General features: G+C 39.9%; 2 protein-coding genes and 2 long non-coding RNA genes across 7 annotated transcripts; 1 reads left to right on the top strand and 3 right to left on the bottom strand.

The window, feature by feature from the left end:
- Positions 1 to 5: 5 nt before the first annotated feature.
- LOC111266766 (epidermal retinol dehydrogenase 2) lies at positions 6 to 15158 on the bottom strand. 2 transcript variants are annotated; one of them, XM_022844518.2, is made up of 5 exons: positions 14068 to 15158; positions 11663 to 11868; positions 4166 to 4334; positions 3726 to 3918; positions 6 to 1062 (listed from the first exon to the last, which is right to left on the bottom strand). In XM_022844518.2, exons 1-5 carry the CDS (start codon positions 14375 to 14377, stop codon positions 969 to 971), a joined length of 972 nt encoding a protein of 323 aa, XP_022700253.1. In that variant the 5' UTR covers positions 14378 to 15158; the 3' UTR covers positions 6 to 968. The 2 variants fall into 2 exon arrangements, with proteins under 2 accessions (XP_022700253.1, XP_022700251.1); XM_022844516.2 differs by lacking the exon at positions 6 to 1062 and adding an exon at positions 1678 to 2510 and having other exon boundaries at positions 14068 to 15136.
- Positions 15159 to 15985: 827 nt separating this feature from the next.
- LOC111266770 (uncharacterized) lies at positions 15986 to 19420 on the bottom strand. Of its 3 annotated transcripts, none has more exons than XR_002684260.2 (3): positions 19386 to 19420; positions 16876 to 17412; positions 15986 to 16475 (listed from the first exon to the last, which is right to left on the bottom strand). It is a non-coding gene; the product is annotated as an uncharacterized LOC111266770 (long non-coding RNA). The 3 variants fall into 3 exon arrangements; XR_002684259.2 differs by lacking the exon at positions 19386 to 19420 and adding an exon at positions 18629 to 18721; XR_002684261.2 differs by lacking the exon at positions 19386 to 19420 and adding an exon at positions 18629 to 18721 and having other exon boundaries at positions 17248 to 17412.
- On the top strand, positions 17355 to 24736 carry LOC111266769 (uncharacterized). The gene is made up of 3 exons (XR_002684258.2): positions 17355 to 17449; positions 17654 to 18046; positions 24595 to 24736. It is a non-coding gene; the product is annotated as an uncharacterized LOC111266769 (long non-coding RNA).
- Positions 22075 to 27890, bottom strand: LOC111266764 (dual specificity mitogen-activated protein kinase kinase 4). Its single transcript, XM_022844512.2, has 5 exons — positions 27740 to 27890; positions 25351 to 25450; positions 23830 to 24340; positions 23284 to 23411; positions 22075 to 22715 (listed from the first exon to the last, which is right to left on the bottom strand). The coding sequence occupies exons 1-5, from the start codon at positions 27774 to 27776 to the stop codon at positions 22367 to 22369; spliced, it is 1125 nt and encodes a 374-aa protein (XP_022700247.1). The 5' UTR covers positions 27777 to 27890; the 3' UTR covers positions 22075 to 22366.
- Between the last annotated feature and the right edge of the window lie 108 nt (positions 27891 to 27998).

Raw genomic sequence — 27998 nt, 5'->3', positions numbered from 1 at the left:
GTCTATTTGTTGTGTGAGTTTTTTTTGACTATTTTTATTAAGTGCCATATAGATGACGTAAACGTACTCTTTTTAGCACCACCTCCTCTGTAACTGTGTGTTTGTGTGTGTGTGTGTGTATGTTTGCATCTATAACGATGAATAAAGACATTACCGTCATTTATCAGGCTTCTGTATTGCATTGTATATTTGATAGTTACCTCTAGATGAGTCATTCCTCATTCACTACATAGCTACAGATCGTTCAAAGGCGTGCTAGACGAAGCTCGAATGAAATACCGGCAAGAGGGAATCCATTTTAATCCGCTTACCGAAACGGACAAGTAGGTAAGATCTGAATGCAAAAAAAAACACTTGACCATATAAGGCTTCCGTTTCAACATAATCTAACATAATTTTAGGCGCGGTTGGCGCCACCGTACTCAATCGTACGACCGAGTTGTTCCGCAGTAATTAAGTGACGTTGTATCTAATAGAACATCAATATCCGCGAACAACAATCAATTTCTCGCCTTTGAACGGAAAAGTCATTTATCATATCATATGTAAGCTTTCGCAACGTATCATAGATTATTACCTATGATTACTCAGGACGAGGAATAACTCCAAATATTTCTATGTGACTATGTCAACATCTACTATTTAGCTTTCAAATGAAACTTTTGCTATATTTATTATAGCTGTCTTTTAAGCTGTAGCTCGTTACTCCACTGGATCGACTAACTCACTCATGTTTCCTTTCCGTACAAAACTGAGCAGGTGTGAACGGGACTGATTCACCGGTTTACAATACCTCTTGTTTATGGCAGCAGGGTCCAACTGTTACAAGCGGTGGCCCTTAGACGCTGAATAAACGGAACGCCTATCCGTCGCAGGCCGTAAGCGAAGCAGGGCTCAGCTTTCAGTATCCATATTGCCGTGATCGTGATCATCGTCCTTATAATCGGCATCCTGACGGCTAGAAGAGGCTAGACGTGGCAATTCTTTCCTTTATAAGTAAGCATTGTGCGGTTGATACCAACCATGTCGGCTAAACGCAGGTTACTCTTGTACGGAAGGACACTGCAAGGAGAGAGCGCGCACGAGGCGAGAGTAAAAGAAGGAAAAGGAAAGGTCAGACGAAAAAAGGAAAATGGAAGGGAAAACGTTAAAAAAGGCAAAGCGCTAATAGGCGATGTATTCTGTTAGGCCCCGCCACGCAGGCGGAGTGGTCAGTGGGTGGGGCTAGAGTTAAACAGCAGCGGGCAGAATCATGTATCACTCTTGGCACAGATCAACGTGCACATAGCTACACAGGCAGGTGCTCCATAGATGGAAGCAAGCAATCAAACAGATATAGTATTGAGTCACTCATTGCTTTACGTACGTACATTTAGTGCTTGAAAGATATAGGCGGGACATCTAGCCATCGTATCCCACTGCCACGGGCGGAGCACTTGGCACGAAAAATCTAGACGTAAACAATGCTAATGAAGGCCTGTATGTCGTTTTCCATAACAAATTATGTAGAGTCGACTGAACAAGTACTATAACGTGGTGCTACGTACAAATAGACGCAAATGAAAATGGGGTGTAAAAGAATAGAAAAAGCCAGGCAATTTAGTCATTAGTTAGCTTTGAAGTGTTTGAAGCGGATATGCCACTCAAATACGTGTGTCTATACAATAACATAAGTAATACAATTGACTGAGTTCGCTTTATTAGGTGTTTGCTTCTCGAATGCTTTGAGTATCGTTATGCATCTATGGACAACTTCTTTGTTCATATAGCGAAATCCAGCATATATACATACATATATTTAATTGATCAACAATATGTGCATTGTTATGAAAGCGGTCAAACGATTATATATTCATCGTTGGGCGATAGCTCGACAGTTTTTGCGGACAATGGCCAACACAACGAATGTTACAAAACCTTATTACTATACGCTAGCATAGCTGCCTTAACATTCCACATCAATCAATGACTAACAATTGATTGACTACAAAAAAAAAACAGGGCGAAGTCGTCTCAGCCTGACCAACAGGTCAGACACTGTTAACCCTATGTAAGTTACGACACAATAAACATCTTTCCTTTTTTATTATTCTCTTTTTTCTACTATCGTATTTTAGTCTAAAAATAACGTCGATAGTGTAGACACTGAGTACCAAACATCGCTTGGTCTCAAAGGATAATTTGCCTACGACTTTCAGGCGGGAAATATTAGGACTTGCCCGCATATGGTACCGAAAAAAAAGCAAAAAAAAAACTGTTCATAAAGCCGAAGGGAAAATCCTAGAGGCTACATGAACAAGATAAACAATGACAGATTGGCCTCTGATGGGTTAAGTCAATCGTTGGTTATACAATAGAATTTCTATGATGCATTTTATGTCGATCAGAAAAAATTGGAGCAACAATTTCAGTGAATTTTCTTGAAGCGTGACGCAGGATCGAAAGTGAACATCGCCTCAGTTAAGCCCAGTTCCTTGCACAGATACCTTAGTAGACGGACCGGGATCCAGCTGTAATAGTTTGCACATAAAAATGCAATTCCATTACAGAAATGTTAATTAATTAAATTAACGCCAAATAAGACAAGGACACACAACGCATATAGTAAGTTGGATGAACAACTATTTATAAGTTATTAAGGCAACACCCACACTTGACACAGTTCTGTTTATTTTACATCATATTATTCTGCAAAGGTCATAAAAACAAGTGACTTAAAGAAACCTATGGCGGACACTTAAAGGGAAAGAGTACATTAGTGGGTTAGTTTGTGTCACTGTGCAATATCAGACGCTATATAGATCAATGAAGTTAGCTCATAATGACGCTATGATATAGCGTCTCTTGAGTTGCGGAAAATGCAAAACGCTTTTAAACCATATTCTGGGTCATAAAGATGGAGTCCGGGTATGGACAGACTTCGCTTCATGCTGGAAGCCAGCCATCGTCGAATATCTAATGGCGGACGTAAAATTCTTGTCTTTTGAGGTTTCCTCTTGGATCACCCAGTGGATCCTTGCCACAGTGCACAGAAATATATATATACAACTGTGTATAATTATGATATGTATTGAGTGTTATTAGAACGGATGTGACATACAGTAAGAGAAAGTAAATTCGTCCCATCACCATGCAACGACGAAAACGGGCTCCAACTACTCCAATGTTTCACGAGCAAGATTGATTTGTACTTTATATTTACCTTATTTGATTCCTGCCAATCGCTGCGTCCTTTTTTTGAGTTTACCAAACTTGAAATAACGGCAGTAAAGTGGAAAAGAAAGATGCCAGTTAAAGTTTGGATTTCCGAGTTTATAAGGCGCATGCAGCGGTCTGCAGGTTAGGCAGGCCTTTTTACTGAATAGAAAATCATTATCTAAAGGGTTAGCTTTAGCAAACACACACAGTATTTAACTAGGGATCATCAGGTTATTGCTCAAGCTATCAAGGGACAGTCACGAACTAGCATCGTACCCCGTTCTGAGTGCGCCGTAAAAATTATAGAGAAAGCTAATATGGATCACAATTACATCCGTATGTCCGCTTTGAGAATATTTAATGTGGTGTATGAAAAATCCTCAGCAGGCCTTCAACTGGGATGTTGCCGGAAACAGTATAGAGCTGTGACGTCAGTCGACAAAACCTGAAACTTTTCTTAGCTTCGTCGCTTCGTTAATAATAAGTTATTCGGAAGTAGTACGAAATCAGCGAGCAAAACTACGTACTGCCTAAGTGCGATAAGAGGCGCCACATGTCCTGGTATAATAACGATGTCCTTGTTGAGGAGAACCCCTTTGACAACCGAAGACGCAACATAATCGGGGTCGAGAAACGAAAAGGCCCCACCAGTGGCTCCGTGAAACATTCCAGTATTGATGAAGTAGGGGCAGACAATCGTCGTTTTAATGCCAGTATAGCCTAGTAAAAAACATCGCCAATACAAGCGTTATAACGAGATTGACGGGGTACCGAAACAACGAGCAACAGAAATTTCAGATGATTCGATGTACATTTTCCATTTCTCTTTGAAAAATACACCTTACTATCGTTACACTAAGAGTATATACAGGTGCATTTAATGACTTTGCCCCTCGAAATCGCTTAACAGGTGGGTAATGTACACGGATATAATTGACATATACTTATTTGAACGTGGGTGGCGCACCTTCCTGATAGAGTTCAAGAGCGAGAGCCTCGGCGAATCCAACAGCTCCGTACTTCGAGCCGCAGTAGTCAGTGAGCCGATTCACACCGACTTGACCGGCAAGTGACGCAATCGAAACGATATGTCCATGGTTAGAAGATTGCATGTCGGGTAAGAATGCCTTGACAACCTGGTAAAAATGTTCATTTTTACCAAAAGCAATGATATTCAATAAGTTACCAAACCATCTATTTTCTTACGTACAGAGTTAGAAATGAACGATCAAATCAAGTAATCAGCACTTATTATCAACATAACTTTTACAAAGAAACTTTTTGCAGTTGAACCTGAAAATCTCACGTGTATGCCTTCTCAACGAAAACTTATTATAGCAGTTTATTCTAAACTTGTGCGAATTGCATTAATTTTAATATTTAAATTTGAAAATGTTGCCTGCAATAACATAGTGCCTCGTTATATTTGCGGCTTCAGATCCTCTATCATTGCTGCCTTAGTCTAGTGTTCTCGTTAATTTTGTTTATTCGTCTGTTGCAAATACAAAAATAGCATTGCCTTCCATGCTTGACCAGAACACGCACATAATAGAAGAGGTGTCTCAGTAATACAACCAGCGTAGGGTATAATACAACGATCCGCAAATCAGTACGCCAGAAATTCGTGTCATTTTAAGAGCTGATAACGGCGTACTATCAGTTCGGTGGCCTCGTCGTTGATGCAGCTTACTGTGTTCGTTTTTAGCATATGTGCTTTCATCTGTACTGAAGGGTAGGCTCAAATGTCGAAATCAGCTATAGTAAATGGCTAGGACGTGGAAAGCGCTCCAGACGCCCTCCATGATGGTGTAATGATAACGTGTTTGCCGGTCAAACTTGTTTACGTTACACGCCCATTGCTTAAAGCACTAATCATTACGATACGAAGTGTCCCTACACCAGGGTCAAAACCTCAATCACTGCAAGTATTTGGATTTGGCAGATTAATACGTTACCCATTGCACAATGATATGTGTTAAGCTTAGAGCCATGCGAGGTAGTTTAAGTTCGAAATCGGACGAAGGCGAAAGTTTGTTTAATGCAGGGAGAGCCAGCTGTCTGAAGCGATGCTTAAAGGCAGTACTGGACGTGAAATTCTTCACCATGGTTTTACTAGGTGTGCGCTAGATACAATGGCCCCCTCAGAAAATCACGCTCCCGATTAAGGTAACAGCCTGTTTTGAATGTACTTTTCGGCGAGCAGATTTACCAGCGTTGTGCACGATTCGGAGCTTTAGCTTGCTTCGCTTATCAGCTCGCAAGGAATAGTCAAAACAACTACAAAGCATCGGAAGACACGATTCACAGAAGAGGACAGGAGGACCTGTCTTCCTCTGAATTTTTGCCGGAGGCTCTCGCCACCGATATTTGTGTTGTGGAAATTCGAGGCAAAGAAAGTTGCAGTTGAATTTCCAATACTCCAAACACGGCAGCGGCGGCAGTATCAACAACGTTGCATAGTAGACCGTTGAGTGATGCCCAACGTTCGAATATTTCCATCGTATCTGCGATACATTAACCTAATTAATTGAAAGAGATTGAAGGAGTATGCGGAGCTGTAGTCGTCAACGGTGAACCGTTTCTAGAATAAACAGCACACTGCCACCTATTGTAGGCCGCTACGACCTACTTGTCGGTGAAAGCCATAAGGCCTCATAGAAAACGGGGACTGAGAAAATCCAAAAATACAAAGTTTTAAACACAGATTATTATTATTCATGTTTACACGCCTGCAGTATAAAACGTAAACACTGAGCAATCCAACAATCGGACTGTCAGTTTGTACGTCATATGCTGGCAAGCAGGCACTTGTATGCAATGAAGATTTCCTTTGACAAAATAGTTTGCGGAAGCCATGTCAACCACGATATTTTTCCAATAAATTTAATATTAAATTCACGACGTTGTGGGTGCAGATATCAGTGACCTATTTTCTGACTTCGCCCTTCTACAAGCTGGAGAGACTATCTCGACCGGTCCCGAATCTGTAAAACGATTATCTCCGTCGGAAGTTTCTATATGCGTTCTCTACAGTTTTTTTAACATTTTAACGATTGTAGTATCATGTCAGCAGCTGTTTACGGTTGAAATATATTCGTCGAAAATGAAATGATGATAAATGGCGTGTATCCGACTGTCGTCTGGCTGATCCGTTTAGCTGCGGAGAAGTGAACAAGTTTGTGTGTCACAGCACCGTTGACATGGCCAATGCGGACGTTTGCTTTCAATGGCTTACACAATGGCCGATTAAGACAATTCCGCGGATCCGATGCCTAAACGCAAGCAGTTCCTGCATGGTGTACGTACATAGAAAATATTCTGATTGCAAGCGGGTAAGGAGCCTATTGAGTTGTCTGATGCAGATGCGGGTTGCGTCCGGTAGATGCTTCTACTATAAAATCAGCTCGCATTGATTGCGAGTCACTCAGACACACTCCTGCTACGCTCTTCGGTCATTCTATCGGATACAGACGTTGTTATCAAGGCTGTAAAGTGTACAACGGGTGTTACACTTGTGCGCTGATTGAAGTATCACAATTTGATGATCTCGCTATAACACGCTACTCTGTCCTCGCCAACCACCTCCACCTTCTCTAAGTTAGTTATTCCTCTACCTGCTGCGCTAATCCCTCGACTCGGCCGCTTGGCCGGTATCGTCATTGTCTTCCTTCAAGTCATATCTCCACGACGATCAGTTTTGTATCAATGACCCGCAACGCGCTGGATGCTCCCATATCTGATAGTAAGTATTACAGAGAGTTTGAGCAAGCCTGATCTACTACTTGCTATTCGTAGTATCATGTGTTGCTAGCGTTAAGTGAAGAACTCAATACAGGATAAGCAGGTTATTCAATGAAGCAAACGAATACTATCTATTTCCAAACTATTGTGCGATCGCGATTCGACGACGTCTCAACTTTCAGATTTCGGTGCTTAAAGATCGATCTTGGTATTACGATTCCAGCTTGGGCAATTGTCCTAAGTATCTGTGAAAGAAGGCGCTGCATTTTTCTTTGTTTTAGTATCTGTTGTCTAGTTGCATTGGTTGCGGCCGGTGTTTTGTTGACACACCCTTCTACGTCCATAAAACAAACGTATCGTCGCACTCATTCCAAGATAATATTTGAGTCATTTGCTCTGACCTCTATTTCACAGAATTTTCCATTAATAAGAAGCTTTTTAACCCTTTTTTTTTTTACTTATATTTTTTCTACTGTACTCGCAGTGTTTTTTTCGTGACTTTGCCACTTAAGTAGTAGCACTCTGAGGGAGGCATATCTGCATAGCATGTGTCCCGATTTTACAAGATATATCCAAGAGTTCTGAGGAGTCATCGAATGGTGAAGCATGACATTTTCAAATTTGTTTCCAGGCGATCTTTTTTGTAAGTATGAAGAAGCGGTATTCATTCTTGACAGAACAAAATAATGCCTGCGATCAAACAAAGAGTATAGATATTTAGTAACTCCTGTTTGGTCAGAACAAGCGATCACGCATAAACATCTAAGCATAAATCAATCTAATGAATATAAGTCAAATGGTAATGGATTAGGCAAAACCGATCACTGGCAGAGATACGAAGTGAAACGAAATCGAAGGCAGACTGACGATGTGTCATTTACCATTTCCGGAACCTAAAGCCAATGAAAATGTCAAATTTTACATAATATTTGGTATTATGGAGCCACAAAGCTTAGATCTAATTTCGTTCACATAAATACACGAAGAAAACCGTACAACCAGCGGCGGCGAAAGATTTCATTCTTCTATTACATATTGTGTTATGCGAATATCTTCACGAGTACAGTAGAATTATCATTCTGTATATGTTTCCCGTTCTTTCTTTGTTGATATAATTTGACATTAACTAATGTATTTTAATGCACAATTATTTAACAGATGTGCATAAAAATAGTCCGGGCAAGAAGATCTTAGGCTTATTTTAGTCATTAGTGTGTCATGTGCTGAGTGTCTGGCAAGTCGACGGCAGAGAGGCCCTATTTTATATAACCATTAGACGAAACTGGTCATTAAACTAGAAGAGATCCTTCGTGTCCTTCAAGGGCAGAGAAATTCTGAGGGGGCTAATCGATGATGACAGCATGAACTGCACAGAAGACGGTAAAACGTACAACGCAGTCAAATGGGTCGCAGATCACTGAATAAATCACCATTGACGAAGGGAGAGCTTCATCGAGCTCGCTAAGCCTGCGCAACACCGGCAACAAATTAATTGAATTAGTCTTGTCCAATTGGGTCAATAGACAGCTGGCACAATCAACGTTTTTGGAGACAACAAACTGAGAAGCAGGTTTTCTCGGTTATTTGAACTGTTATTAGTAGCGCCCTGGAATCTTTTAGTGGACATATGCGTTATCAAAAAAAGAATTTTATGAAAATGGACAGCGTTCAGGGGTTGCCCGTGTACCGGGTGGAAGTTCATTAATGTACAAAAAATACGTGCAAGAAAATGTCCGGCCAATCTTGACAACAAGCGTTTATTTTTACTATTACTCATTCAATCTCTACTTGACGTCTCGACAAGTCTGTCTGACGTTGTTTTCTCAAGCGCGTGATTGATCGATCAACCTGACGAAACCGTACAAATACGCTTGAGTTCGCCACCATCACTGTATTGACCGACTAGGATAGCGCCGGTAATCAGTCAACTGGTTATTATGTTCATCGTAGCGTGTTCTTTTTTATGTCTTCAGGAGCAAAGCAACCTTCTCAGTGTGCTCATATTTCGTCTCGTCTGAACTTATCAGTGTAGAGCCTCCGTTCTCCGCTTAGGACTTGGCCATTCCAAGCTTACTCGTAGAGGCTGGGGCCGTGTATTGACACTGCGTTGTACGGACGATAGGGCAATGACTTGTGGTCGCCATTACGCTTATAAGTGTGCGCACAGATGCCTTTAGTACGCGAAGTCGACAAAAACCGACAGCCGGCATCATCAAGTACTCGATTATCGAAAAATATATTTTCGGCTCGCAATAGGAGCGACGGCAAAACAGCCAGATAGGCGCAGCTCGATCATTTGATCCTTTCGAGCTGCTCAGAAGAAGACGACGACGAAAAAACGACTTGGCAATGTCTCGATTGTTGTGCCACTATGGCGGCGGTGGCGGTAAATTGTGACTGAGCCAGCGAAGTAAATTACCTCACAAAGAATGCCACAATAAAAAATTACTGTATTATATATACAAAAAAAGTAGTACCAGGGAGAATTTGCGTGCTGGAAGACTTCTTTATGCATAACGAAAAACGTAGACGCAAATTATATCGAATAGGAATACATCCTGCTTTTTTCGTGTATAAGAAGATGATATATTGAGTTGCTTTGCGTCTGCCACTTCGATAATACAAATGGGGGACCATCCAGCTGACCATCGAAGTGTCGGGCCAGAAGGAAACTGGCAGACGAAAGTATTAAAAAGACTTTGGAAATTGGGTCATTTTGGCTAAGTGGTAAAGGAAATCATTCTCTGTATCAATAGTGGTGCTCTTGATACGTATCAAACTCTAAAAAATGAAAAGTATTTACATTGTAGACCATTTAATGCCTACAGAATATTTCTATATGCTGATTTACTATATAGATAGTAACATGACAAAGTAGCGCTTCACAACATTCATACAGGTTTTATATAGGTGTCATATAGACAGATGTACGTATATGTAAATGGCCTTGACACATGAGATCAGCGAATTTGAGATAAAATACTTAGCTAGATACAAACGAGGCTTTGTTGGACGTTCTAGCAATGAAACTTCTGTATACTCTCGCTAAGATTTTGCACTCATCTTTTTTGAGCTAAATACGCAAAAACGTTACAGTACAATCGACTACACGTACAGACGGCAAAAGTACTAAACCAGAATCCAGCCAGCTCTATACCCCGGTGAGTGTCATCTCAAAAAAGTGTGGTACGCCATTAAAGTGGGGGTGCGATGTTCAATTGGCCTCATCGAAAGACCCTTTTGACATAGATATATTAATACTTGGAAACTTCTTGTATTTAGGCGCTCCTCATTTTAATGTACTGATGTATTTGTATGTTAAATATATCGGTGCTAGCTTTAATAACTAATAACGGAGCAACTAAGAGCATCAATATTAGCAGGCATACTTAAGTCAAAAATGTTTATACGTCTTTGCCTCCTAAGCCAACTGCGAAATTAATGGAACTGGCAGGCCATGCCTGAAACCAACAGAAAGGCAAAATGGACTACGTAATAGGCACATAGCGAATGGAGTTATACATATATTCGAATTTACTTCTGCAAAAATGCTGGGGCCAACAATCCGTCATAGTGTTGATGGCGTCATAGCACCTCTTTATAAACGGTCAGAAAATACCGCCACACGGATCCGTTCGTTGAGTATTTCATGTATAGTTTATTATTTTAAATTTAAAAATTAAAAAAATCAAATAAGTATTGTAACACCTGTATATTTCGCAGTCGTATGTAGCCATGAATAATGGACGTTAATTATTCTATTAGTTTTGTTTAAAAGAGTGGGTTATGCGAATTCCGTACATGTCTTTCTTGAAATGATACCGATGGAGAACAAAAATTTCTGACCACAGTTGGTAAACTTTACAGGCTCAATCTCGCCTAAAATATTACACATTCATAAAAACTTTCAACTATGGACTTACTACAACACTTGAGTGCTTCATTTTTGAAAAGATCCCATCAAATTTCTGTGCAGATTAGCAGTGATACGTTTGATTTTTTGGACAGTGATACATTGTTACGGGACGTTTAAGCTTTAGTGGTTTCTTCCTTACCCAAAAAAACCGCATGAGTAATAACAGTCGACTACGAGAAATAATACAGAGAGCATTCAATATGTATATATATCTATATAGTCGGTAACATTCTAATCAAACGAGTGACTAAAAAATCGCACATAATAATAACAAATAAATAACAAATTAGCTTTCCCTTTAACCAGCTTTTCGAGCTCGTACGGACCTCGATCAGTTGCTAGCTGAAAATTGCTAAGGCTAACGGTTAGCAGTCTCATGTTCTATTGTCTTCTCTATCCTACCTCTTTCGGCATGCACGTTTAATACTGCACGTAATAATTGCAATAAACTGAATATCAAGAAAGGATGAATAATTATAATTCTTCATTTAGTCTAAAGCACATTTAATTGGAAGATAGCACTTAAATTGCTTGTGTATCTATAGACAAGATGGTTGTAGCCATAGTGGACGCCAAAGTTGGGGATCTCTTGGCGAAACCTGTCTGTGTCAAATACACCATCTACCTAGGCAATAGCATGCCCAGTTTAAAAATCTCAAACCTATAAATTCTATTTGCGATAATATGAGTTACTCACGTGCTTTACACAGATTTCTAATTTGCGATAATATGAGTTACTCACGTGCTTTACACAGATTTCTAAAAAGCTAGACACTTTCGTAGTAAATACATAGCAGATGTACGAACCCAATAGTGAGCTAGGACATTAATATTAAAGGTTTTTTCGATGCTGTCATCAGGAATGTCCAATAGGCGTTTTCCGGTGACAATGCCTGCATTGTTAACAATAATAGACACTTTTCCAACTTCCTGGCGAACTTTGTCGGAAAGGGCGTAGACGACTTGACGATCGGCTACGTTGCACACGTAAGAGTATGCAATACCGCCTCGATCTGAAATATAACAAACATCAATCGCGTCCAGCACTAGACCTTCACCTTTAGACTAGCAGCCTCATCAAACGAGTGATCATACACTACATTTTGAATAAACAAGTAAATAGTAGCTGTTTGTGTTATGCTCTAAATCAGAAAAACGAAATACGCTACACTAGACAGATTTATTAAAACGAGCTGCTAAATCAGCGTACTCTATGTACTTACAGCGCCACGGATCACACGCATCGCCAAGAAAGCGTACCCAAAGGCACTATGGCAAACCATTTTAAAATTATTACACTATCTAATTAAGAGGAACAAGAAAGAAAAAAATGAGGAGACAAAAAGGAAAGTTTCAATTAGAAGAAATACGCCTCATAACTTTCTAATGCTCTCCTACCCCTTTATTATATTTACTATTTTCCCTGTTGGTCTTCCTTTTTTCGTAATTCAACAAAATTCAACATCATTTACATTGAGCTTTTATTGATATCGAAATGGTGCTCCTACACACGGCTCGCGAGTTGTTGCAATGCGAAGCAATAGTGGTAAACTATGACTACCAAAAACTGCCATTAGAGAACGTTTTTGGGTCGCCACGGACGCACAGACATACGTATATCGTCACTTCGACTACAGGTTGTTTCCTCTTTGCCACGCAGCCTGCCATGTTTCTTCTTTAGGACCTGCTGGACAATCTACGAATCGTTCCTTCAGTACACACACACACATATATATCTTTCAGCAAATATCCAGCTGCAGTTATTACAATCAAAGTATGCGGCCAATCTTTGTACGGTCTTCTGAAAACCGTCAATTTTTTTCTGGATAAACCTTTGGCACAATGACAACAGTAATTGTGATAATCATTAACAGATATTGGTAATTATGTTGAGGGTTAAGATTAAACTTTTTGCTTATTTGTTGGTGGTCAGACTTTACAATGAGTTAATAAGTATATATTTTTCGATATAAGTAATGCAGCCAGACAGTAAGGTTTTTCTCTGATAAGATCTTTGATCCGAAAGTAGAACTAAACGTTTCAAGCCAAGTCCCATTGCGGCAAGAATCGCTTTCTTGACATGACTGTCTACGCCCACCGAATTGTGCCGTATGGATTATTCAAAGGTGTTACTATACAATTGTATCTGTGCTGGGTATACTGATTGATATTATTCTTCAGTTCCTTGATATAGATCTTAGTAGTATTTATTAAGACATGTTGCAAATTACTATAGTCATGCGCAGTTATTCAGTACCTTATGTAATTATTTAATTATGATTACTATTGATGCTCTAAGCATTTACTTAGGAAATACCCAACCATCGATGAATGTGTATGTAGATCTAACTGTAAAAATAAAGCACAATTTTTTCTATCTTCAATAATTTTGGAAACAGGTGCAACAATGTTAACTAGCTGTTAAGGACCTTGATATTTAGAGGGCGTCCGTTAGGTCGAAAAAATCGCCAACTGCACGGATTGCCAACTACTGGTTATCAAATCGTATTCAGTTTCCAACTAATCAGGGCAAATAGGAGCATGATTATGTTCTTCGAAGTACTTAACTGGAGAAGTATGATAGTACTAAGATCATCCATATATAGATGAAATCTATTACACGGGATAATAATACTTCACTTTAGCAGCTGACGTACTTAATTTAACCTCTAGATAATCTATTTGAAGCAATATTGGCCGCAGCTAAGCTTTGTTTTAACACAGTGGCTTTCAGTAAACGACGTTAGCTATACGGGTATTGTAATCAGTGTCCAAATAATTCCTTGAGCAGACTGATTGGAGCACGTACTCAGCTTTACAATGGTGAATAGAAGACCTTAATGTGACAACTAGAGGGAACAGTGGGATCTCTATCACTAAAAAAAGACGCCGATCTTTCCTTAAATTTTTTTTTGAAAAAAAATTTCTTATCGAGACTTTGGTTGTCTTAGGAACAGTTGGGGTTCTCGAGAAAAGCGGTGCTATCGAACTGCCCACCGATCCTATTATAATGTACAAAGGACTTTTTACCCTTTAAAATTAGTATGAGCTCTTGCTGAACCAACAGTACATACTTCTGGATCTCTAGATAGACATTGTATATGTGTTAGTAAATGCATCGTTTCCTATAAAAAAACCAAATAATTGTCGAAGGTGCTAAGTTGCCATGGCGATACAAACGAACAACACTAGAAATAATAAAATGCTCTTACTTTTTATATCATTAGCAGTCTCTTCCATGGTGTCCTTGCTAATATCCCAACAAACCACCTTAGCCCCTAAGCCGGCGAATTTAATCGCCATCAGTCTTCCGATTCCCGAGCCAGCGCCCGTCACTAGAACCACTTCATCCTTGATACTCTTTATACGGAACTTCGAGGGCACAAACATTAGTACGCACGCCTCAAGAATATAATAGAAAATCATTGCTAGGTTGGTGAAAAAGCGTACAATCGACATCACGACGCTCTGATCTTCCGAGGGACCCCTTAGAGGCTGGGGAACAAACCCGCTAGCTGACATCGCTTACGAGACCAGTTGCTTTACTTCGCGTAAAATGCACCGAATACGTTGCGACTCTGAGAAACTCTAATCGCAAGAGCACCTTGAGCTCTTAAGAAGAGGTTCTATACTCGACTGTAGCTGGTCAAATGTCGTTGGAACCAGACAAAGTGGTCTTCATAAAAGTCCACCTTACTGCCACAGAGCGCTGTTAAGTGATCACTGACCGACCAATTACGTGAACAATCGAATGTCAACGTCGAGGCAGCAATAGTAATGATGCTGATAGCCCACGAAGTAAGCGGTATTCGATATCCCTTTGTCGACTCCGTGGTCGCTCGACGTCGTTACTCCGGAGTGGGTACTGCGTCGATAGAGTAGCGCTCCAGCCTACCCGACGACTGCGGGTGCCGTCGCCGCCGTCGTGGGAGAGAAGGGAATTGACGGTGGAAATGCTCAAACACGACTGGGGGAGAAAGCGGACCACAATACAGCAGCTGCTGCAGCAGTAGCAGCACGTAATAACAGTTGTATAGTGGATCAAGCACTGATAGTAGAGCACACACAAATCTTTGCCAGGAGATGATGTTCTTCCCTTGTATCATCGTCGTCATGGCTGGTTGCTTCCTAGCGCTGTTACGTCGCAGACGTCAGCTGCAGCAGGCAGTAACCTTTAAAACTTGAAGCTGACGATAGCTACATGTCCATGGCTTGTCTGGTAATTGGCAGCTCGATAGCACTGCTAGTTATATCGGTCTAAAGGAGCTGGACGGCTGGCCAAACGCTCAGCGTTCATTGATAGCTTGCCTGATATTGGACTTCTCGCTAGAGAACGCAGCTGATCATACAACAATAGCTACAGGCTTGTCAGCAAGCAGGGAAAGCCAGCATCATTGTTCATTGCGAGAAGATCACGCTTTCCACTCAGCGATGGATGTTGTCGACTGTGGTAGCGCGACCAGAAACAGCCGATTGCTGGTCATAGCCAGCTACTCTGCTGAGACCGTAGTGGGACCGTCATGCAATTGCTGAAATTTCCCTAAACAAGCAAAAGTACTTGCAAACGAACGATGCGTACAGTCACTACGCTCTTTCACTTTGTACACACACACACATCATATATATATACATGTATATAAAAATGGCGGTATGTGCGATAAAAGTTCTTGCTTTTGCCAATCGCTAGATGAGTGTGTCGGCTTATTAAAACATTAAACGACAGTTGTGCTTGATAGAACTACAGACCGTGTTGTAATGAATACAGTTCACTATATCTATAAATATGCCCGAGTTCTTTGTCAAATGTAATTTCCCATGCATAATTCGCTACTAGTTAAACACCAGAATATAATTTTTCTTGTGGTAAAAAGCCATTGTTCGGCTAGATGATACCACATTAAAAAAAATTATGATTTCAAATTATTAGTTTACTTTTCGTTATGTTACTATATAAAATAATAGCATTCATAACAACAATAGCATGAGTTACCTACGTTTGCCACCAACAAAATTGAATCTTTAGCCGCGAGTTCTATCGGCGTGTTTCTATAGACCTTTCAGTCAAAACTAAGCGATAAAAATTACATTTAAATTTGATCGTCTGCTCGTGGAACAGGCAACTTTCGACAATTGATCAATTTAGCTTACTCCTTCGCTTACATTCCGCTAGCCCTAACACAAGTGAATACCACATATGGATCTACCTTAGCTCACACAGTGGAAGAAATATATCTCAATGAAAGAACGTTTTTCTGGAGGCATTCTCAGGATAATTAACAACTTGCTCTTTGATATTATATATAATAGGTAAATTTGACACATGAAGGACACTTTAAAGAAACTGTGCGTATAACGGCTGTAAAATTGGTGCAGAAGGACTTTGTGTTAGTTATTGAAGGTCATGTTATTAAGATGCAGGCAGCCCTGTTCCTAAATCCTGTTAGATTTGTATTTGACTCCTATGAAATCCCATATGGGTTGAGCACTTTTATTATCCATAATAACGTAAAATATACGCGTGCCATCTACGTCTGGCTATGCTGGAAACACGCACCTCTGATGGTATCAGTCGATTCGTGTTTGAAATCCTTCATCGATAGCGCTATAGAAGCAGAAAACTCTGAAAAAGAAAGACTAAATAAGTTTAAACGCATCCAACTGTATGGTAATTTAGTTAGTTTACTACACAATGATTTAGCTGTGGTAATTTCCAGAAATTCCAAAGTAATTAACCAGAATCAGAATAACAAAAACATTTTCTATGTTAGCGTTAGCTGCGATTTTATCAGATAAAAGTGCTCTGTAGCACACAGTAATTACAATAGTTAAGTAAAATATGTGTATGTGTATAGTTGTTATGCCTACTTTGAACATCTTTCACGGATTTGTAGTACTAATGAAACATACATCGTGATTAGCAGTGATAATTAGAGAAACGTGAGCAGGTTGTTTGGACATCTTTCTTTAAGGAAATTATCAGAAAAGCGCTCTACGAAGGAATTTAGAAAAGAAACTTTTACCTCGTGTTAAAAATCAAGTACTGTTATCTCAGGTAAATCCTGTTGTCCTGTCTCCGTTTGATGAGCGTCTAACCAGTCGGCGCTGTATATATTGAAAGCCTATAGAATCTCGCGTTACATAACTAGCTACTAGTTATTTCGTACGCTGTTTACAGTTGTATCGTTTAGCTATACTGTGTTATAAATCAACGCGAACTCGGATAACCGCTTTTTGTCTAGTATATAAACATGGTCACAAACAGACGATAACGGAAGTTAACTGACGTGTTTCCTTGTTTGTAGTTTGCATTTCACACGTCACTATGCTTATTCATTTTCTTTAACTACTGTATATTTTGTCTTGCTTTGCGCATAAGTTGCTTATGACAAGACCTTTTTGTTTGATTCAAATCGGGGACACGTGTTCTTCTTTTGAAAAAGCTGGATCCTCAGCTGTCCACCGTGTGGCCACCGACGCGTACTGAGTTTCGAAATCAGCTCATAGATTGCCGTGACGCCGATAGAAGGGGTTTTGACGATGATGTATCACAAGGACATCTGCTTGATTACAGCAACAGAAAAATTATGAACCAAGGTTAGGGCACAACCCAGCCTGTGTTCCGATCGCTTTTTGTTTCTGCTCTATGGCATTAATTATTAGTTAAAATCGCATAAAAGGCAATGATGACGATTATAGCGTTATTAGCTACCAAGAGCTGTATGCAACAACGTAAGGACACGCTATAGCGGAGACAATTTCTTAATAGAGAACAATAAAAGACATGCCTCCACTTTCCAGTTTCCTGTCAGAGTTCCGGCTATTGCCTTTGAACGTGGGAGCGCTTCTAGTCACTTGCTACTGTTGCCTCAAGGGGTGTATCGAAGCAAAAAAGGAAACTCATTGACGTCGTAAACACCAGACAAAACATGGTTCCGTGAGTTTTCAAAGTGGACGACGCAAGTTATCTGTAGTCTGTAGATGTCCAACAAATGCGTACTACAATTTCTCCATCGGAACTATTCAAGATGTGACTGTTGGCTCACAGCAAGTAATGAAGTTGTGAATTACTGTTAAAAAATCACCATACCTAATACAGAGCACTGCATATAAGTGTATGTTTATATGTATATGAAATAAAAATGACCGTATGTGTGTGCGTCCACAAAGCTGTCCTTGCCTGACTAGCTAGAGGTTAGTGGCTTTTTAGAGGAAATTCGCGGTCGTATATCGATTCTATTAAAATCGATTTTATCATCCTTTTGACATCAATCTAGCCACGATATTTAAAAAAAAAAGTTGCCCCTGTCTATCTAATTTGTTACGGATTAGTGATCTTTCTTCAACTCGTTTGAGTTTGAACGGCGTCGAATCCGAGACAACTACAGAGTTATCAGGGTTTATAAATGCAGCGGCTAGATTCTAGCTATGAACCTCTAAATTATTAGCCAAATCGTCATTATTATATCTATTATTACTGTTTCCTGCATTTAAAGTGATTTTGCTTTTCAGTTCAGTTTGTAACGGCGCATTCTGAAAGCTTATCTATAATCGTTATTCGTTAATCATCAGTCAACCACTCAAACTTGAACGTATACATAAGTGCCTCAGAGGCTTAGAGTATTCGAGCCTGCGGTCGACGCCGACCGCTAACAGCCAGAAGAGTTACGGTTTGAAAAAGGCAATAAATGAGCTCGACAAACCGCGATTCGCAAGTAGATATCCATCGGGTGCTATTGGGTAGGTGGCCATAGAAATGTATATATTATGTATTACCTTCACATGTGTATGCACCACACTGCATACATTCTAGAAGACAGCGTCGCGTATTTCAGGTCGTCAACACTCTATGGTACCACACAGCTGTGACTTTCCTAGCCGTGTAGCGGCTAGTCAATTGATCATTAAAGGTATCTCTCGAGAAGCGACATCGCGCGAAGCCCTTATTATTCTCTCGACGTCCGTCAATGGAATCGTCCATGTTTTAGCCTCGACTTCGTATTCTACGGACCCAACTCCTATATTACATTGATTTGTTGCTTACAGCGACGTCAGCGCTATGGTTACCCATATCATGGCTTGCCGAACGTTCGCTCTGGCGTATCCGACTTGTCCATCAGTTGTCCATAGATAAACCTCTGCAGTCACTATGTTATTGTTCCGGGCCGAACCACTAACTGCCGGCAAGAAGTGCCGTACGACGTTATAAATCAGTTTAAATGTCTCTTGAAGTAGGTGACCATACTCGAAAACAGGATGACAATTTCAATAAGATCAGGCATTGTACAAACCAGTAGCTACATCCGAATATTTCAATAGCAAAAAACCTAAAGGTCGCAGATGGTCGAGCCGGGCTGACATCTGCACACCTAAGTGTTTTGTAGCTAAGACGTTTATTTACATAGCACTGTTACTTAAATATTTTTATTCACAAAAATAAGGAATTAGTGGAACTAAGGTGGCTGGAAGAGAGACATTTTCAATTTTATAACTGTAGTTGAATGCACCGTTCTTCGAAACAGAAAATGTCTACCTTTATAAGAGCGTGTCACCTTCCTTATGTCACCGTGCAGCGTCTTCTACAGCAAAGTGATCTTTCATTCGAAAGGTTGTTTTGTAAAGGCGTAGCGTACATTAGCAAAGATGAGCAACCATTCTGAACGAGCCCCGACACGACAGAGAGGGGTGGATTAGTATCATCGTCAAAGTTGATTCAAAACGTCTGATTGTAAGAATAGAGTCCTTACAGAAACCTATTTTTTTTGTGTGTAATCCATTCTATTAAAAGCGCTTTCTTTACATATACATGCAACAGAAAGGTGCGTGAACGATATCCAGTCTTGACGTATTTTTAGAAACTGGAACGAGAAGAACCACATAGTTTCAGTTACCTCGAAAAATAAATATTTATAATTTTTTCTATTGTAATGGGGTATAGTGATATGAAACGACTATCCCGTCTCGGAGACCGATGCCAAAATACTTTGGCAGAACGAGGCAGATGTAATTCAGTGTTTATATGAACGTTCAAGTTTTACCTTAACAGGAACCGCGAAACAACAATTATTTTCTATAAGAACTAACAGAATTCTTCTAAGAAAAAAAAATAGTTTCGAGCTTGAAGCGTTACAAAATATTTTAGTATCAGAATGAATGAAAGAGGTTCCTTGATTGGAAATTCTTGTCTACAAAATTGCAACGAGACTGGTGTAGCATTACTTTTGGTGCAGTAAATAAAGGGTTATTTTTAGTAATGATAAAACCTTGATGCTCCAAACAACATCGAATGCACATATCAGCAGAAGACCCTAAAAACATTATTAACTATTGCTAGGTAGACACGCATAGATAGATTTTTACATCATTATTAGTACGCAACATTGGCAGAGCGAAGTCGTGGCATGGTAATTCAGACCTGTACGTTGTGATGTGTGCGAACCCCTTCGGCAAAAAGATGCATCCGGTATGACCGCAAATCCAATAGAACGCTATCAAACAAGAACAGCGAAAATCAATTGATGACTTAAAAGGATATCTGGCAAAATGTCATCATTATTTACGGATGTTAATGCTGAACATTTGCGCCTCTAAAGGTTGTAGAGGAGAGAAGCTTCTCAATCAATGCTTTTAGAACGTTAAAGTGTAAAGTCAGCTTCTTTTATCAGTTATCTACATTAAACAACATGTGCTCTTATATGAAAATAAAATTCTGAAAGGTATAATATGCGTGCCACAACATCTCTAGTGGACGTGGTCACGGAGTGTCGAATTCAGTCATTCGATTGATCCGTCACGTAGCATTTACGTTAGCGGGTTTGATAGCTAACAAATACGCTTTGGCGCTATGTCGTTTTAATTCAAATGCAATATTTACATACAACAACTACTGGTTTCAGGACTACAGGGACGAACCAATAGTGAAAATTTAAAAGGAGGCTTTAGTTACAGCTACAATAAAATTCTCTGCTGTTACTAAACAGAACTCAAAACGGAAGACCTTATAATCCTTTTCCTAAGCCTAAATTGATTATTTTTTACGTTTTCGCTTGTAAGAAACTACTGTAATTGTATGATTTTTAGCTTAGTCATATATGACACTTAGTCATATATCTTCGATAGAAGAATAAACATTAAAGCGAACAAACTTTTGTATGCAAAATAATATTGCGCAAATTATGCTCACACAAAGCTGAAGAGTTCTGCATATTCACATAGGAACCCACAACAAATAAGGGTATCATATGAATGGTTTACGTACAGAAGTAACAGGGACCTTATCGTCTGGAATCGAACATATCGAGCTCTTTTGTCTGTGAAATAAAGGAAAGCTAGCTAGTTTTCTTTGTACGATAACTACAGTGGATTTAGACTGTGTTTTTGTACTGAGTTTAGTTTTATTAGAGTTTGTAACGGAATGCGAGAACGTGTTGAAACGCATTACTGGGTAAGAAAGGATCGATAGAACACCTACATCCTTGAAAAGTTTGCGCAACTTCTCCAAATCATCCCATCCAAGCATTTGCATAAGTCAATTCACCATAAGTTTTAACAGACCTTTTATTTGAAAGCGAGAAGACTTAAAGCCAAGTTTGTATCGAAACAGCTAAATTTCGAGCAAATGCGAACCTGTGAACAACTAGCTCAGGATAACTTGAGCGTATTCGAAAATCGGATTTGCCGTAACGCGTTACAGATGACGAGGCGTAGCTATACATGTGCAAAAGGGGCAAAAGTACAATCGTCTGACTATTACTTTGATGACAAACCTTAACTGAATAACGTCAAAAGATCCAGCTTAAAAACAGAGTAACTTTTCATCGTCCTCTTCGACTATGGGAAATTTGTCTATCTTGAAATCATATAACAGGTCATGAAATGTTCACGACGATACTGCACCGGCTCACACGGTAATACTCGTTTTTTGCAAAAAAATCCATCTTCTGTGGCCTCTACATCTCCACCCCCATACTCACAGACTAGGCCTTGCTGCACTGAAAACCTTATTCTTGTTTAAGTTTATTTTATTTTTAACCAAGTTTTAGGGTAACTGCGGATTACTCGGAAATATTCTGATACATTGTCAAGTCTGTCCAAGGGGCACAGAAAATGTACATCTAATTTAAATCGCACGAAAGCCTCTCATATATAGCCATCATAAATACGACGTTCTTTTTACGGACATCGTATGCGCTTCTGTATATTTGAAATAAACACACGCCATATTTAGTTTGTCGTTTTATCTTAATTTAATTTCATTCAAATTAATTAATAGAAATTATATTATTAATAATATAATTACATGGTCATCTTAATGTTCTTTATCATCATCGTCGTCATTTCGTTTTCGTTATTATCGACAATACCCGCCCCCTTTTTATACTCATCTTGGCTTGTGCACCTGAGTACGGCAGAATGCCCCGATTTTTTGGGGGCAGTCCACGCGCCTGAACGGCACTAGAACAGCCCTAACTCCCTAGCTTCGTTGGTGAGCATTTGCTGCTGCTGCTGCTGCTGTTATTGTTGAAGTTGTGGAGGTTTGGGCGGAAGTGGTGGGGGCGGGGGTAGAACGGTGTTGAGAAATCGCGCCACTACTTCCGTATCCCTGCGCAAATTGGCCAACAGTGGTGTGAGCAATAACGCATCGTATTTTGGCCGGTGCTCGAAGTCTCGTATCAGACACTGATTAACGAAGTTCGTATAATGCGGGCTGAAGCCGTCACTGTCGCGCAGACGTGGCGGATCGCCCGATACCACGCAATTGAGCTGTTCAAAGACAGTCTTGAACTCCGGGTAGGGGAAACGGCCAAGCGAGACCTCGATCAACGTGATGCCCAAACTCCAAACGTCTGATCGCACGTCGTACCTAGTAGAAAGAAAGGAGACATTTTTCATGAACAAGATAGCGGCCAACAGACAAGTTTTTTGTACCCTTCATATAAAAGATTTATAAACGCTTTAAAGAAACACTCGAAATTGAGAAGGCGTTAAAACTGTAAAAACGTTAATTTTCAGAGGCCGTCCATTTTTATACAAATATCTGCCCACACAGTCATAATCGTCTTAAATTGCCTGAGCAGCTAGCGAATATCATTGACATGACAAGAAGATATAAATCGGGAAACAGTTTTATGATTTTCATTGAATTTGAGTTAAATTTCATTTGTTGTAAAATATTCGGCTGCTTAATCGTCATTTTCTTTCAACCAGAAGCTTGATCAAGTGCTCAAACTATCACGTTGTTGATGCAATTAAAATGGCATCTTTTTTTTTTATACAATTTCTGCCACTGTCTGCGTACTACTAGAAATTTTAATAGATATGATTAAAAAAAAAAACAAGTTCCAACAATAGCTGTTTCTATGTATCACATAGTAGCACGCACAATACAAATAAGAGATATCTTGGAGTGAATATAAATAAGCAGAACTTACCCGTGGGCAGCTTTCGTGGGGTCTATTCGTTCTGGGGCCATGTAGGCCTGGCAGCCAGCGTCGCGCGTCTTCGCAATCGAGTCAATTAGACGGCCCGAAATACCAAAATCGCACATTTTAATTTCTCCCTATTCACAGCAGCGGGCAATTTTCGAGAAATCCGAGAAAGCGGTAGGGAAAAGTGGTACAGAAAAAAAATTTGGAAAACGTAAGCACGATAGAAAATATAACTTGCGGCATTTTTTTTATAAACAGAGATATTAATTACAACCCGTAATTATTAGGTAGCACTCTGTATACCGGAGTCAAACGTACAAATAGCATGGAATACTTCGCGTCAAACGTTGTATTTCACCAGTCAAGCTGATCTAGAAAAAATTAAACGTACGGTATCGCTTTCTTTGTTGATTTCTGCATTTAATATGTAAAGCACTACTAGGATTGACTTTAACTAGTGACTTTGAGCTGTATCAAATTAGGACCCGTAAAAATGGCGTACGACACTTAAAGAAAAAGACGTACTCAGTGTTCGTCAATTGTCTGTACCTTTCGATTGAGCAAAATATTGCTAGGCTTAATATCTCGGTGGATCATTTGAAGCGTGCCTTTAAGGTAAGCTAGGGCTTTGACTGTACTGTACGCTACTTGGGCAAGCACTTCCTCTGGCATACGCTGTCCCCGACTGAACACACGCCGGTAAAGCTCGTGCAATGAGGTATCCATCAACTCCATACAGATCCAGCAGTCGCCTTCTCGAAACAGCGTCCCATAAAACTGCACTATATAGGTAAAATCGTTATCATTTTTCATGACAATATCTAGCTCGGTGTTGAGCTTTTTTTGGCCCTGTTCGTCTATCGTCATCCGGATTCGTTTAACAGCCATTTCAAGGCCGCTTTTGTGCTTCATTCGATTGACGCAACCGAAATTTCCGGCGCCAATCTCTCCGAGATCCTTCAGATCTTCTGCGGTAGCACCAAATTCAACGGCAGGTGAGAGACGAAGAGTGCCCGAACCCGCGGGCTGTGTAGGTAGCCATTGATGAGACATCGCATCCCTGCAGTAAACAAATTCCGTTAATCCAATCATAAGATGTAAATAAACTGATGAGTTGTTCAAACAGTGGCGCAAGTGTTATTGCTCAAGGGATTATAGAAAGCACTAAACTGCTTGAAATATGATTTTATACGGTTTTGAGTGCAACATTGGCATGGATCATATATAAATAAGTAGAGAATAATAAAGCTAAACGGAACAGGGGCTAATAGGCTATACCTACGTCTCATCTAATAAGAGAACGATGTTTTTCAGGAATAAGGCTCTCGAACGTTCTGAATTTTTGAAATGCACATGGGTCAAAAAATTTGGTACGATTCGCGTAGCTGGGGCACATCGTCCGATACACAGAAATCATGCAAGACTGTACCCTATTTAAGGTAAGGTAAGGTCAGTTATATACAAGTTTGCAAAGGCAATGAACATGAACGTATCGGACAGTTGGCAATGCGGTCGATGGCTTTTCTACCATTATCAATTTTACTTTAAGCAATCCCGTAAATCACCTGCTATTCTCACGAACAAAGACATTTGTAGCTCTGATTCCGCTGATACAGACCCCTTTTGCCGTCGATTAAAATCATGTCAGAACAACTGAACCGTCCAAATGCTATCAATATCAGTTGGCTATCAATATCTACTCCCTCTACAAATATAATTAGGCTAAAGCAAATATTAAACTAATAGCTATAACAGCTATATCTGAGCGCTTAAATCGCTCTCTTTGACTATTCCGTATAGAATCAGCAGTGATCCATATAAGCCCACTTTTAGTAGCTATATTGGGCAATGACAGCGGTGCACTTACTGAATGTGTTCCCGAAAATGAACGTTATGCTAATGTAAGTTTTATTTGACCAAAAGACAAGGATTTTGTGGTGAACATGCTGATATATTTTTTTCTCTCATCACAACGATTTTTTTCAACGGTTGGGTCAAATAATCCCAACCCATGTGGCCCCAGTTTCCTCCCGTGCAAACAGTAGAAGAGTGGTAATGAAATACTCTTACTGTGTAACAATGGTTGTTGTCGCAGGAAACATTTCTGCCCGCGGCCTTTCCCGAGTGCGGCCGCTGCCGAACGAAAGTCGAAGTTGTTCTCGACGATTCACTGCATGAATGATAAGAATAATTAGTAGGACATAGGGTTAGTGCAAAGTATTATATTTTTTGTTAATTTTCTTTTAAGCAGTCTCACTCGCAGCATAGATAAAGAAATGTAAAATACTTAAATTACTGTTATTATAACAGCCATTCTACAAATGTTCTCCGTTCGAATAGTTACTTATAGACAATGGCGTTTTGGAATTTGGTCCTGAGCGCTTTAAGGAAAGATGTTGTACTGTTTCTCATAAAATGAAAGCCGATTTTACAATTGAGATTAAAAGTTCTGAAGAAAATACTGTTGATAATATTTTTATATAAGCGTAATTCTAAGCACTTGGCAAAATTTGACGAGATTTTGATACGGCATGAGGTGTACTGATATATCAATAGATCCAAAAACGACAAGATGCTAAAGAAAAACACCAGACCGCTGTGAAAAATCTTTCCATCGAATGGTAGCAGTATAATAATGTCCAACTTACGACGATAAAAACAGGTTCTAACTACAGCTAGCCCAGAAACAGTATAGTGAGGAAATGTCTGGTTTATAGGACCGGTAGTTCAAAAGCTTCTTGGATGATCTGTGACATAATGTTCGGCCTACAAAGCCCCTTTTGAGCTTTGAAGCTACTTTGAGGGCTTACATGTTTCTTTAGCTTTATATAATTTTAAATGGTGGTTGCTGTGCTACCGTTTTAGAAAAATGTTTATATATTTCATAATGTTTATATACTCAAAACGGGGCTAAAATGTCTAAAACACGGGCTTCAATAAAACCAACGGCTAGATTCAAAGAACCGGTCATCACCAGACTGACCAGCGAGTACTACAAAATGGTACGATGGCGTGGTGCGGCGCTTAGCACCTATACACGCCTATGTACTCGGGATAGTCCAAAAGATTGTGTTACGTGATAATTTCGTTCTAGTTTCCTGCTTGTTCGTGCATACATATATTGCTAAAATTTCGAAAAATTAATCTGAGTTACCACTCTTCAGCGTCTCTTAAATAGCGCTAAAACTATTATCAGGTCTTTTACACAGTAGATGTAATATTTAACGGTTTTCTTATGTAAGATTGAACTGATCTATAGCCACCATCTACTATCAAAAAAAAAAAATCAAAAATCAATTGCTATGTAAAACTTAGCTTTAAAAACGGCCGTAGAGCTCTTAGAATTTCCGAAGAGGATGAACTATATATATACTTATATATGATGTATATATATGAATTTATTTTATTAGTAAACTACAAACGTCTGCCCCATAACATATTCATCGTGCTGTTGAAACGAAAACATCTGAATAAAGCGGCCTGGAACGAAAAGTATTCCCAAACACATTTCTTTTAACAATCACAGAAAAGACTGTAGCAGGTGTCTCGTTAGACAAACAAGATAACGCATAAAGTCAACAAATAACATTTAACAATACGTCGAAATTATATAAAGAACTATGAGACTGTACTTTGTTGTTCAGAACCGGAGTGCGCATCATTGGTTAATTTGTCACCAATATCATCGTTGTCGTCATCATGAGCTGACAGTTACATAAATTTGCTAAGATATATTATTCTGTATTCAGTGCAGTGTATGGTCTGGGGGTTCTATCCCATGGATTGGTTGTTACTCCGTACCGCTGGACAAATTGGCATCGCTACTACCATAACTACCCCCAATAGAGCAGTACTAGTAATGCAAGTACGATGCAAGACATTCCGATTTATCTTTCAATGCATTTTCTCTTCGGTCGTCTCTACTTGAATCAACTGTGTGTTGATTGTCTGTTTTATGACAATGACAGTCAACATTTAAATGTGTCTCGAGATGCGACGGCGAGGGAGATTATGGGAACACCGAGCGCTCTTGCGAATGGCCAAGCGCCGGAATGAAGTGGGCGCGAGCTGCCACAAGGAAAACTTCTTTCTGGGCTTGTTTGTTGGCTGTAATCCCCGCGAACATATTGATCATCATCCTTGCAACGTACGAAAAGGCTTTTCTTTTTTTATTACACCAACAGCATAATGACGACATCTAGCTATTGCAACCCGAACCCTGTTCCCGCATCGCTACGCACAAGCACTAGAATATGGATTGACTAAATCTGTCAAAAGTTCTGATGGCAGCTTATTTTCTAGGTCGCTTTTCGCGCCTCTAAGCACCGAAGCAGCCGGGATCAAACGCTTCCTCTAGCCTCGATGCAGTCTTTGGCCTCGCACAACAGCGAATACAGGTCGCTTCGGCGACCCTGAACAGTCGACCAGTTTTGGAGAAAGTGAAAAAGACGAAACTCACTTTTCTGTCCATCGCTTTGTTGGCCGTCGAACGACATCTTTGTGTTTTGGTCATGGTCGACGAGGTCAATGCAGACGGTCGACGCGAGTATGAACCGATCCAGCGGGAATAACTGCCAGCGCACAACTAGACCCTTGTCATAGACCTGATTTCGCCTGTAAATGAAGGCTAGTTAAGTTTTTGATTAACGCCATTTACTAGAGTCCTTTTAGGAGATGACGCAAATTATACGGTGGCTCCTCTGGCAGGCCAACCAGTA

This window comes from Varroa jacobsoni, unplaced genomic scaffold, assembly GCF_002532875.2.
Source record: "Varroa jacobsoni isolate VJ856 unplaced genomic scaffold, vjacob_1.0 scaffold_1113, whole genome shotgun sequence".
NCBI classification, from domain to species: Eukaryota; Metazoa; Arthropoda; class Arachnida; order Mesostigmata; family Varroidae; genus Varroa; species Varroa jacobsoni.
Note: the sequence above shows the minus strand (reverse complement) of the source record. Positions and strands in the feature narration are given on the sequence as shown.